Consider the following 14,053-nt stretch of genomic DNA (forward strand, 5'->3'; position numbering starts at 1 on the left):
AAAACTGTACTCTTTTGCCAAGTGTCCCCTCCCCCCCCCCCCCCCGAGGAGCAATGTCTACATGACCAATATGCCTGCCGACAATGATATTCTGTCTTAACCCTGGATGTTGGATGCTGTTGGATTGTTGTATTTTACTGATGTTTGTATAGATGTACGATTTTGTGTTTTTATAGTGTATTGTATTGCATTGTATGTACTGATTTTCATAGTGTGTAACCCCGCTTTGATCCTTTGGGAGAGGCGGGGAAACACAAAGACAAATTATTTATTTATTTATTTATTTATTTATTTATTTATTTATTTATTGTTACAGCTGCATAGTGTTGCCCTGATATGAGATAGCACTCATGACAGATGAGAAGTGGTGGAGCTTGGTTTATGCACTCCAGGAGGACCAAAATGCAGCCTAATCACCTGCTCAGGTGACATCCCACCCTCCTCCAGCACCAGCATGCCATGTTCGGCTAAGCTTGCAAATGCCCCTGAAAAGCATACAGGCCTTCAGGGGAGAGGGAAGCAGAACAAGGAGGAAAAACTGCACTATTCCACAGCCTGAAAATGGGCTCATCTAGGTTTGTATGGAGTTCAGGTTTGGTGTCCTACCACTGCGAGAAGTTAATTTGGCAAGTACATGTGACAGGGCTTTCTACGAGCTGTGGAACTGCCTCTCAAAGGTAGTCAGGAAGGTCCATCTCCCATGAGGCAGCTAGGACTGTATTATTCTGTATGCTTTTGGTCCTTCTCTGGTTTCTCCGGCAGCTACAGTATTTGAAATTAATCTGCTTTAAACAATGTTTATCTGCTTAAAGTAAATGTTAACATTAAACATTTTATATAATGTCTTTATCTGCTGCACATTGCATTAGAGGCTCTGGCAGGCTGGGTAGTGACAATAACACATAATAAATACATAATAAATAATAAATGCAAGAGTGTCGTCCTACCTGTGAACTGCAGTGTGCCACCCAGCAGCAAGAGTTAAATTGATAGCAACATCTACAGGAACAATATCTGCTACTGCCTCTAAATTGCATTTTACAGTCCGTATAATCCCCTTTCCAGCCTGTGGGTTGGAAAAAAGGCAGTTAGCACATTATGTAGCACAATTTAATGTCTCAATTACAATACTGGTAGAGTAGAAAATGGATTCTAAGATGTCAAAAGCAAATTTAACATCCTGATAAAAACTGCCCTCCGGGGGTGAGACTTCTGGGGCGGGGAAGAAGTCCCACCCTGGAAGTCCCTTTCTCTCGCTCCCACCCAGAAGTCCTGCCCCCAGCAAAGGTGCTAGAAAACCTTTTAGTTTGGGCACTTGGTCCCTAAAAGGTTCACCATCATATATGGGGATATAGAACAATAAAACTAAAAGGTCAACTGCATCACCAAATATTTTTAGATTCAGTACCATTTTTTATTCCACCAGACATCATTAGGCACTACAATCATCCCATCATGCTCCATTCCCTCATCTGCCAAGCACAAAGATTTTGCTCTCCTGGGCTCTAGCCCTGTGTTGCTGTCTCCTGAGCTTAATGAAACTGTACAATCCTAACTATACATACCGCAATAAAGAAGCCACTTGTTCCATTGAAGTTGTCAATCCAACCCTGAAAAGCAACACGAAGGGGGGAAAGTGTGGATTATCTCAGGCAGGGACAGGGAGAGGATATTGCAATTATATATAGTTCATAGATAGCATAAAAAGGGGTGGGGAGGGGGGGTACTAATTCATTTCTGTTGTTAAAGTCTCTTAAAAATAACCTGTTGCTGTTACTCACTGCTGTATTGAAAAAGCAATTATAATGTGATTTATTCTACTGCTTGTTCCTTTTTCATTACATTATGTTATTATTATTATTTTTAGGAAAAACCTTAGCTTTCATAACACTTGAAAAATACTGATCCAAAATGCCTATAATGCCCCTAACAAGTAACTTTCGAAATAACTATAAAATTTACTTATTACATTAATAAACTAAGTGTACTCTTAAAAGATTAAAGAAAAAAAGATTGAAATATGCATTTAATTATCTTTAAAGTGCTGCTGGGTTTCTGTATCCAGGGTTGGCCCAAGACATTCTACTTCCGGAAGTGGAGAAGTAATAGGTGCCCCCACACCTCCATCTCCCCCTAAGTCAAGATGCACAGTATCCACCACCTAATTTTATTACCTGGCAATATAAATAAAATAGAAAGACATTAAAGATTTATTTATTTATATTCCAGGTTTCCCCTCATGAGATTCAAGGTAGCTTATACCAGATAATATTTCCATGACAGCCCAAATTTGCCGCCAGAAGTGGGTGCCTAATGCTATAGTGCAAGTCAGTGCCTTATATCTAAATACAGAAGAACCAATGGAAAGTGGTCATCAAAGCCTCATGGACCTCAGAGATTCTGTTATTGCCTATTCACCCTAGAAAATGGTCATCCCCACACAAGATGACAAAGTGAAAGAGCCACAGCCTTGGATCTTAATTAATCTGGCCCCTTCCCCATCATTGCCAAGAGCACAGTAGTCCAAGGAGTTGTTTCCATGAACCGCTACTTGCTAAGATGTCTATAAGAACAATTTGCTGCATGAAAGATTAGTGAGAGCTGAAAAACAGACACATGTGGCATTTTCAACATCCTCAGTAGAAAAGAAGAGCAATCATGCTTACAGGAAAAGGCTCATGCCAGCTGGCTCCCACGATGGATGGCCGAATGATGGCAACATTTAAGTTCCCTTTCTCCTGCTGTAGCAGGTACTCTGCCAAGGCCTTGGTGAATGTGTAGGTATTGGGCCAGTCCCCAATCAGTCTGGGTGTGATGTCTTCAATCAGGGACTCATCCATCCACCTAATGGGAGAAAAAACACATGGGTGCAAGCATGAGAAAACAGAGTAGGAACACAGCTCCAAAAATAGAATGGATAGCATTTCAGTATTGCACCTTGCAAACCAATAGCAATTTTTAAAAAAAAAATGACTGTGCTAATGTGAGTATCCCTTTGGGCACTGCAGAAATTATGACTTGTATATGTGGCCAGAGGTTCACCAATTTATAGCACTACACTTATGTAAATCGAACTGATATAACAGGGCTACTCTAGTTGGAACTAAAATTGGATTTAGACCATTCATCCAAAATAATTCTAAGAATCATTCATTCTCAGAGACTAACTCTTGCAAATGGAACATTTCTCCCTCAATGAGCACATAGGACAATAACACTACTATAAAAGAAATGAAGCTGAAAACAAATATTGGAGAATTGTACTTTATTTAGTCACTGCTGCAAGATTGATGCTAGAAAAAAAAGGAGGGAAACTACAAGATCCCCCATCAATAGAAGAGTGGTTGCAAAAATGTGTGAATTAAGAAATGGACAGATTAACATTTATGTTAAATTATAAATAAATAAAGTAGAAAGAGACTGGATGCTATTCTAAGAATACTGGAAAGAAGTATGGGGTATAAAGAAAAGTCTATTTCAGAATTAGAGGCGTAAGGTGGTAAAATATTTTAATTAATTTATGAGAAATATAAGAGAAAATAATCATCTAATGTACATCTACAAAACCTGATAAATAGCAAAATTAGTAACTTAAAGGTATATACACAAAAAAAACCAAAAATGGTATGGAAAGATATCTTTATTAATTACTTTAAGCCTAGGATTTATACACTGGTGCAAAGAGAAACCAAGAAGCTAGTATTATATAGAAAGGCCATGTTCATATATAGATTTACTATATGGAAATGATATTTATCAGATATTGGGGTTTTGTTTTTCGATGCAGTAAAGTTATTCTATGGAGAAGACGAAATGTTAAGGAAGCTGTGTATGAAAATGTTCAAATCAATAAGAATTCAATAAGAATTCCAAAAATGCATGTATGATGAACAAAATTTTCAATTCAATAATCACACTAGTGTTATAAGATCACTCTACTCTTTCTCTTGGTGATTTGATCATTTGTGTTTTTAATTCAATATCCTTTGAGCATGTCTACACACATTTTGAGTGGCTTTCAAGTTTTTAAGCCAACACACTATTTCACATTTGATGACAAATCTGTCAGAATCCACAGTTGTTTTAATTGTTAACTGCTGCCAAGTCAACTTCTGCTTGTGGCAACCCTATGAATCAGTATTTCTCATTTCAATGTATGGTTGTGAAAGCTGAATAATGGAAAAAGATTAAATGAAGAACTGATTTGAGGTGTAGTCTGGAGGAAGAGTTCAGAGGATACAGTGGACTGCTAAAAAGACAAATAAATGGGTCCCAGGAAAGTTCAGGCCTCCAGTCCCCCTAAAAGCAAAGATGGCTAAACTGAGGCTGTCATGCTTTGTCCATATTATGCTTGGGAAGGTGTGGGACAGCAGGAAAAAAGAAGACTGCATTCCAGAAGTACAGACTCAATCAAGGAAGCCACAACTCTGAGCATGCAATACCTGGGCAGGGCTGTTGAAGATAAAGTAAGTGGAGGTCTCTTATTCATAAGGTCACCGTAACTCAAAGCTGACTTGAAAGCAGCTAACAATAAATGAATAAATGAAAGTAAGATATGCAGATGACACCTTACTACTAGCAGAAAATATCTGGGAACAATGACTAAAGAAGGTAAGGGAAGAAAGTACAAAGATAAACTTATTGCTGAACATACAATAATCACCACAGAAGATCTACATGAATTCAACCTGAATAATGAAGACATTGAAATAAAGATTTCTGGGGGCAGGAAACATGAGCAATGGTGTGAGATGCACCAAAGGGACATGATCAAGCCACAAAGCATCAGCTGTGGTGCCTCTTCAGAGGCACAAAAAGGAGACGTAAAAACCAGCTTCTTTTTGTGCTCTGCAGAAGCCAGATCGGTGCCGTGGCATGCATTTACCATGGCACTGATCTGGGGTAGAAAAGGGTGCCATCTGGCCACCCCTTTCTCTCTGTTTGTACAGGGCCTAGGCCAAAGAATTCCTTCTAAATGGAAAAAAGACTGTGAGTAGTTACAAAAAAAATTGAATTGGAATGGGAGGAATATAGAATCATACTGTTTAACTAAAGCGAGAAGAAAGATAAATGAGCAGCATTTCCTTTTTTGGCACTGCCAGCTGATTGTTTGTTTTGCTAGGCGGAAGTTAAGACTTATAAAATAAAAGCAAACTAAAACAGCTAAAATAAACATACTGGACTGTGTATTTGAAGAACTGAAATACTGAAATATTAATTAAAGAATAAATAAGGAGAAAAAATATAAAACTGTGTGTCAGCAACGAAGACATAACACTGATTATAAGTTAGCAGATGTCCAAAAGAATTTTTTTAAAAAAAATCATTATAAAGATTCATACATTGAATTTTGATGATTGTACAATACTTATATATATATATATATATATATATATATATATATTCCCTACATTCTATTACAAATTGTCTAAATATCTTTAATATCCCACCTCAGAGCTCCCCTTCCCCAGAGCCATTTTCACCCTTATATTCCATTCAAAATCTCAATTCCTCCCATGGAGGTAATCTTCCATCTTCTTTTTTCAATACTTTCTCAATAAATTCTTTCCAAATTCCATCAAAATCACTTCTTTTCCATACTCCCTTTTTCACTTTCAATTTACATGTCAATTTATCATTAATCACTAATTTCATACCTGTTTATACCAGTCCTCCAATTCTACAGTTATTTTCATTTTCCAACATCTTGCTATAATTAGTCTCGCTGCTGTAATCAAACTTGTTACCAATTTTTTCCTTATTTTTTCCATTTCTCTGAGTTACATAATGTCAGGCTCCCAACTGCAGCCCCTCTTGCAACACAAAAGGCAGTACTTTGAAAAAGTAACAGCTTTTATTGAAGAAGAAGATACATGCAATAGAAGTGACTTTTTTGTCAGGAATGAGGGAAACCACAAACACATTGTTTTTATAACCTCATAAAGTAACCCTACCCCATTACCCAATAAAGCAAATTAATTGTATATCTCATTCGCGCCCAGGGATGTTCTCCCGCCTTTTACTGCACCACATCCTCCCGTCCGGGATTCTGGCAAATTCTTCAAAATAATTATGTTCTCAGGCACGTTATCTTTCCTAATGCACCTGTGACCTTGAGTCACAGATCTTAGAGTCACAACTATATTAAAACTATGATTCTATGATTCTAAGTAAAATTTGGGGGGGGAAATTAATTGGCGATTACACAAAAATTTGTTTAAAAATGAGGAGATCTTGACACAAGCAAGGAATCATCTACAATACTTCTTTCAAGAGAATCTCAATAATAAAGTAGAAACACACATAGTTTGGGACACATCCAAAGCAGTAATGTGGGGCTTTTTTTTTGCAGAAAAATGCAGAATGCAAAAAGAAAAGAGGGAGAAAAATGGAAGAGCTTTTGGAAGAAACAAGAGAAATACAATTGAAGAAAAACCCAGGTAAGAAAGAACTGATAGAAGAAATGCAAGTGCTACAAAAACAACTTACAATGATCATGACAGAAGAAATGGAGAAGAAAATAAGATATACGAAACAAAAACAATTCAAATTTGCAAATAAACCTAGTAGATGGCTTGTGTGGAAACTTAAGAAGAGCAAGGAGAAAAAAACTATTTGGAAAATACAGGAAGATTAAAAAAATGTATACAGAACAAAATCAAATAAAAAGAATGCTACAGAAAACTCTATGCAAAGGACAATATAAAGAAAGATGACCTGCAAAAATATCTAGAAAGTGAAACAGTCAAGACAATAAAAGAAGACCAACAGAAAGAATTAAATAAACAAATCACTCTAAAGAAATATATGCAGTAATTTAAAAACCAAAAACAGGAAAAACACCGGGACTAGACGGTCTCTCTTCATTTTACTACAAAAAATTATGGGATGTGCTGGCCAAACCACTTCAAATGATAATAAATAACATTCTGGATAATAAAATACCTGAATCGTGGAAATCGGCTTTTATCACCTTGATATCAAAAGAAGACAAAGAATTGGAAAACCCCAAAAATTATAGTCCTTACTAAATTTGGACTACAAAATATTTACATCAATCTTGGCAGAGAGATTCAAAACATTCTGAATGATTGGATAAACACTGATCAATGTGGCTTCTTATCTAAAAGACAAATGAAGGAAAATATAAGATATGTAATAGATGTTATCGAATATCATGCAAAGAGACCTGATAAACATGCAGCTTTGATCTTTCTTGATGGTGAGAAGGCATTTAATAATCTAAATTGGGATTTTATGTTTGGAATAATGAAAAAAATGAATATTGGTAATAATTTTTTGGGTTGGATACAAGCAATTTACAAAGAACAGGATGCAAAGATTTTGATCAATTACAAAACAGCAAAGAAAGTTCAAATACAGAAGGGCACAAGACAGGGGTGTCCGCTGTCACCACTCTTGTTCATAACGACTATGGAATTTCTCAACAATAAAATCAGAAAAGAGAAATTGATTACTGGAATAAAAATTAAAAATTTTGAATACAAGGTGAAAGCATATGCCGACGATATGGTCATTATGTTATCCAATCCATCAGAATGTATAGAATTATTTAATGAAAAAATTAAAGAATATGGTAATTATGCAGGACTAAAACACAACAAAGAGAAAACCAAAATGTTAACACTAAACTTGGACAAGAAAGATAAAGAGAAATTGGCAGAGATATCAGGATATGAAATAAAGGATAAAGTCAGATATTTAGGCTTACAGATCACAAATAAAAACTCAGACCTTTACAAAAATAATTATGAAAAAATATGTCAAGAAATAAAGAGAGACTTTAAAAAGTTGAATAATTTAAACCTGTTTTGGCTCAGTAGAATATCAACCATCAAAATGAGTGTCACTCCTAAATTTCTGTTTTTATTTCAAGCATTACGAATTATCACAAATGACAAACCCTTTAAAATCTGGGAAAAAGAAATTAGTGCCTTTACATGGAACAAAAAGAAACCTAGAATCAAATTAAAAATTTTACAGGACAAAAAAGATAATGGAGGATTAGCAGTACCCAACTTCAAATTATACTATCATGAATGTGGTGTAGAAGCAATTAAAGAATTGATACAAATAAAGAAGGATAAACTACTACAGTTAGAAGGTTTCGACAATGTTTTTGGATGACACAACTATTTGATATATGACAAAGTTAAAGTAAACAAAGAATTCCAAAATCACTATTTGAGAAAATCTCTCCTACGAATTTGGCAAAAATATAGATATCTGGTGGGAAATATACCAAAATAGACATCAATAAATTACGCATTCTTCAGAAGGGAAAGAATGAAATAAAATGACTGGATAACATATGATGAATTATTAATTTGGGGGAAAGGATCAATCAGAATGAAATCAATGGAAGAAGAAACGTTATTCAGCAAATTAATGAGGTAAGAACATTCAATCTCAAAAGTCTACAAACTGTAATGTTTGTAAATAAAAAAATTAAAAAATGTAATGGAAGAAGAAACTATAAAACAATTCATGATCAATTGGGCCCAAAATGTAAAGAAATCCATAATATTTGAACAATGGGGAAAAAAATGGAAATTAAGATTGAAATATAAGACCTGCGCTATACTCATACTTGTAAATAAATTGTTATCATGTATTTTATGTATGTCATAAATGTTATGTATGTTATGTACTTAAAATAAAATATTTTTTTTAAAAAAAGATTGAAATATATGCTTAATTATGATATAAAGGAAAACTATTACAAATTACAGTGGACCCTTGTTATACGCTGGGGTTTGGTTCCAAGATCCCCCGTGTATAACAAAATCTGTGAATGCTCAAGTCCCATTAAATATAATGACATGGCAAAATGATGTCCCTTATAAAAATGGAAAATCAAGGTAAATTTATACTTTTTTTGAACATTTTCAAACCGTGTATGCTTGAATCTGTGTATAAAAAATCCGTGTATAAGAAGGGCCGACTGTAAAATACAGATATATAAAATCACCTGAAAAACTTTCAAAAATCTACAAAAATACAAAGAATGCTGGCATTAGATGTAAAAATAAAGATGGATCCAATTTTTTATTTGTTGAACATAATAGAAGACACCGACCTTGGGGGGGGGGGGGGAATGGCAAAATAATATTTTACATGATTGTTGCAGCTAATTCTTGATTCTGAGTACCTAAATGAAGTGAAGCTAACTCCCTTTTTTTGTTAGATTGAAGTGGATTAGCTGTGAAAATCTTATTTTTTAATTTGCAGACATAGGCGGGTTACAGACCGCCATTTAGTACATATTCTATACGTACTAGGGTTAGGAAGGGGCGGTGCTTCCGCACCCCCCTAACCCTAGTACGTATAGAATACGTACAAGATGGCGGCGCCCTGTTCATACGGGCGCCGCCATCTTTACGTATCGGACACTGTGCGTCTGAACGTGTCGTGGCGCTAATGACGTCGCGAATGTGCCCCTGGTGCCTTGCGACGTCATTAGGGCGCCACAAGAAGAAGCTCCATTTTGGAGCTTCTTTTTTGCTCCGTAACGGAGCCACGCGGTTTGGCTGCGATGGCTCCCTTACGGAGCAAATGGCGGCGGCGGCAGACCGCCTCAAAGCGGCGGTCTATAACCCGCCATAATGATCTATGATTGTTTTACCTTTTGGTATGTTTGGAACAAGTAGGATAGTCTCAAAAGTATGTCTATTAGTTGGGTGTTATTTTAGGTAGCAAGGCACTACAAAGGTGTAACAAATAAACTCAATTGCCTATGTAAAAAAAATCTATTCTAGGTATTGTGGAACCTGGCTTCTGAATGCAAACATGTGGTGGGTGTAGAGGAGAAAAACTATGGGTTATCAAAAGCAATTCATATTGTTGTTTTCTAGGTATCATGTTGTGACTGAATTCATGCACACAAGAGCTGCCTTTATAGAGGAAGTGATCAAATTCAGGCCTCTTCTCCCTCCCAAATTTTCCCCTACTCACATAATGGTACATACAGACCAACAGGAAAGAGACCAGTATCTTGGTTCCTATGTCAAACGATCAATGTTCTGGGATACCTATGTTAGAACTTCATACTTCATGAGTTGTCAAGATTCAAAAATATCTATTACCACAGCTCGGTTTCTATGTGAAGCAATACAGTTGAGAGTTAGACATGTGGGGACAATTGGGGTCAAATGTAGAGGTGATGAGGAATTTTGATGTGTAACTGATGTTCAATCTTTTGTTTTATGTACTATCATTTTAAAGCCGTATTTTTCCCCCTCTCTATTTTACCCATTTTTGTATTTTGAATCTTTTATATAGATTTTTTAAATCAAGTTTTATAATTTTGTTTCATTTACGGGTTTTGTACTTAAATTGTATGGCATTCACGTGGTATCTGTACAGTATTTTAGTCATATTTTAGATTTATTATACTTAGCTTTTTCTAATTTCTATAGAATTTCTATAGAATTTTTATAGTGTGTTTTATTTGCTTTTGTGTTATTTTGATATGGCCTAAGGGCTAACCAATAAACATTGATTGATTGGTACGTACACAAACATACATTAAAAAAAGTTCAGCTTCAAAGTTAGCCTATTTACAAATTCATTAATTCCCAACCTTCTCCCTCCCTTTGCCCTGAAAATTAAGACAGCCAGACTTAACTTTCCATGATGCTTTCAGATGAAGCTTTTATTATGCAAGCACCTTGCCTCATTCACAATATTTTATGAGGGTCCAGGTCCATCTTCAACGCTCTAGAATTTTCTGACAGCATATGCCATCTTTTTTCCTTATCACAAAAAAATCTGTTATGAAAGAAAAGATGGAATTGCTGCACTTTGGAATGATAGTGCTATGAGCCCTCCAAATGGAAATACTGCAGTAGGGGGAAACCCTAAGTCAAAACAGCATTTTGGTTTATTTTCAAAATCACCATTTGAACTTTTCCCCCCCAAATTATTAAGACATTTCAAGCCACTGTTATTATCCAAAAGAAAGGGTATCTTCTGGTCTAAAATTCAACAATGGAATGCTTCAGGGTTCCAACATGTGAAGACTAAATGCTAGAAAATACTAGGACCGCCAAAGAAGGAGCATTGTTCAAAATGCTTAAGACATTTAAACAGTTGTTGGAAGGTTGGTATTACACCCCAACATCTCTCTCTCTCTGTTCTGGAAATACTTTCTCACTTTATTGACATTCTACTAGGAGGGAGGGAGATGGAACAGAAAAACAAATATGATTGGCCCTGCCTGTATGGTTGCATAATTTACACAGATATTGCAAGTGTGAGACTGCATAACCACACATTACCTTCCACTGGGTTGTAGGGCTTACTAAAGATTTGATAGCCCTGTTTAAATACTTGAAGGGATGTCATATTGAAGAGGGAGCAAGGTTGTTTTCTGCTGCTCCAGCGAACAGGACCCGGAACAATGGATGCAAGCTACAGGAAAAGAGATTCCACCTCAACATTAGGAGGAATTTCCTGACAGTAAGGGCTGTTTGACAGTGGAACAAACTCCCTCAGAGTGTGGTGAAGTCTCCCTCCTTGGAGGTCTTTAAACAGAGGCTGGATGGCCATCTGTTGGGGATGTTTTCACTGCATGGCAGGGGGTGAGACTGGATGGCCCTTGTGGTCTCTTCCAACTCTATGATTCTATAATTCTACTCCTCTGTCCAAAATTATGGTTATATAAGCAATAGAAAGAAAGATTGTTTCCACCACTTACTCCACAAGATCAAAAAGTTTCCTGGGCTCCAGGGGAGGAGGATAGATTATTTCTTCTATGTACCTCCGATTACAGTTTGCATAGGCAGTTGAAACATGGATGAAGGCTTCAAGATTCTGCATCTGGCGGGCCAGCACCAGGAGTTGCTGTGTACCCCTGACATTTAGCGAAAGGGCATGCCTGGTTGAGAAAGCACAAAAAATTTATGAAGAGGGCTAGTTGGTATGAACTCCTACAACCAATCATGTTTGTTCCATTAAAGATTGACAAAGGTACTCCAAGCATTTTAAAAGAGAAATAGAGAAAAGAATATATAATTCTTAAGTAATACATAATTACTCCATCCTTTCTGTGGTGGAATGTGTGCCCCAGAAACAGGCCAAAATAGACGTGTCCCAGTTTGAAATGGGATCTGGAAATCACTGGTACTCTTTCACATACACTCTGTATGTGAATTTTTTTGTGGCCATTACCACCACCAGATTCCCAAGACTAACCTTTTGGTTAAAAAAGATGTTAAATTTCTTATCTGTAAGCCTCTAGGAATAGCAATTTACCTTTTCAAGTGGTTGTAGGGCTTTTCTACATTTTCAAAAATATGCCACTTTCTGAAAACGAGAAATAGTCGTATTTTGTAGTCTGTCTCCGGAAAGGTCCCAAGACCAGAAAATTTCCCCCGACACACCCCTGTTAAAATTGCCATGCCATTCATTAAAGTATTTCTACTATGAAAGCTAGTTCAAATGCTGTGACTTGACACATTTTACAAATTATCTGACACAATGGTAAATCCACTTCTCAAATACTCATCCTAGTTGGTCTGAACCAAAGGGCTTTGGAAATGGCAAAGGACACACCAATACACCTTTTGTCATCAGAACTGTTCTCCACATCCACCTATGGTAAACCATCATCCACCCAGTCTACCCTAGACCTAAGACGGCCAACACCAATCAAAATATGCTGTACTGGGCTAAACGGACTAATGATCTGATTAAATGTAAGGCAGCTTCCTATGTTCTGTTAAATTGTTGTTGTGTGACTTCAAGTCATTTCTGATGTATGGTGACTGTAAGGCAAGTCTATCACAGGGATTTCTTGGCAAGATTTGTTTAGAGGGAGTTTGCCTTTGCTTTCCTCTGAGACCAAGAGAGTATGACAAGATTTGTACAGTGAGATTTCTTTCAGTTTCAATATGCCTCATAAAGTATTACAGTCTTGGTACCAGTTTCATGCAAAGTAAATTGAATTGAATGTGCAATACTCTACGTATGAGATAACTCTTTTTGAGTAATTAAAATATTGATGATGTGGATTTTGGGGACTTCTCTAAAGGTAAACAAATAGAAAGAGATTTAACAGCCAGTATCTTATAAACATATTCCTTTCTTTAAAACTTTGAAGATGGGTGTGTGTCTGTCCTAAAAATGTCTTGGTTAAGGGTATGGGTATTATTGTTACAGGATTTGAATAGAATGCAAACAGAAACATATTCTTGTTTTTATTTCAATGTCAGAAATTATTAATGCCTTAATTAAAGGTATCCATTCAACTAGATCTAGTATAAATTTTATAAAAGAGTATACATTTATGTTTATAACAAAACAGAAATTGATGATATCCAACTTTACGGTAACAAGTAAACCCAACTTGAAATGTGCTGTAATAATCACAAAGGATGAGCCAAGAAGAACTTACTTTAATGGTTCATCAAAGCGAACAGTTGCAGCACAATGGAAGACAATGTTGACTTCAGACAGGAGCTCAGCGGTGTCCTCTGGGGTGATGGCCAAGTTTGGGTGGGTGAGTTCAGCATTCATTGGTTTAATCTTCTCATGAAAGTTGGGCCACTCTTCACGGACTCTGTCAAACAACTAGAACACAAAACACAATCCTTAGGTAAACCAAGAGGATACACGACAAAAGGAATTATCAGGTAACTAAATATTAATCCCAATATGAAACAATGATTTTATATCTATTTATAATGGCAGTGGTTTTTACACAACTTCATCATATATAGCAAAGCAGCACAAAGTGAGACAATCCTGATACGGTTTGATTTCAATTTACACTAGACTTAATCAACTTAAACAATATAGCTGATTGTAAGGAAAACTGGGAGCTGCATGCAGTTGCCATGGCCCCAGTTTCTCAGGGTCAGCTTCAAGCCCCCTCCCTTTCGGGGGGTCTGTTCCACCCCTAACTTGCCACTTGAAGAAGCCTCGTAAATTGGCAACCCACCTTCTAAACAAAGTAAACAAATGTCAGTTTCTCCTGCAGTGTTTAGTATTCCAAAATTCTCATTTTCCAAAATCAGACCTTTGACCAATT

The 14,053-nt window shown here is 36.4% G+C and overlaps 1 protein-coding gene across 2 annotated transcripts in view; it reads right to left on the reverse strand.

The window, feature by feature from the left end:
* LOC149312549 (fatty acyl-CoA reductase 1-like) overlaps window positions 1-14,053 on the reverse strand; it is a 68,972-nt gene that overhangs the window by 24,230 nt on the left and 30,689 nt on the right. Inside the window, exons 3-7 of one of the 2 annotated variants that reach the window (XM_089524852.1) lie at window positions 13,418-13,593; window positions 11,720-11,899; window positions 2,667-2,844; window positions 1,566-1,610; window positions 948-1,066 (exon numbers count right to left, since the gene is read on the reverse strand). In XM_089524852.1, the coding sequence (XP_089380978.1) occupies window positions 948-1,066; window positions 1,566-1,610; window positions 2,667-2,844; window positions 11,720-11,899; window positions 13,418-13,593 (698 nt within the window). The remainder of the gene's footprint in view (window positions 1-947; window positions 1,067-1,565; window positions 1,611-2,666; window positions 2,845-11,719; window positions 11,900-13,417; window positions 13,594-14,053) is intronic. The other variant, XM_089524853.1, reaches the window with a different exon arrangement.

The sequence above is a fragment of the Sceloporus occidentalis genome, unplaced genomic scaffold (genome assembly GCF_023333645.1).
Source record: "Sceloporus occidentalis isolate IW3139 unplaced genomic scaffold, rSceOcc1.0.p SCAF_5, whole genome shotgun sequence".
In the NCBI taxonomy this organism is placed as follows: Eukaryota; Metazoa; Chordata; class Lepidosauria; order Squamata; family Phrynosomatidae; genus Sceloporus; species Sceloporus occidentalis.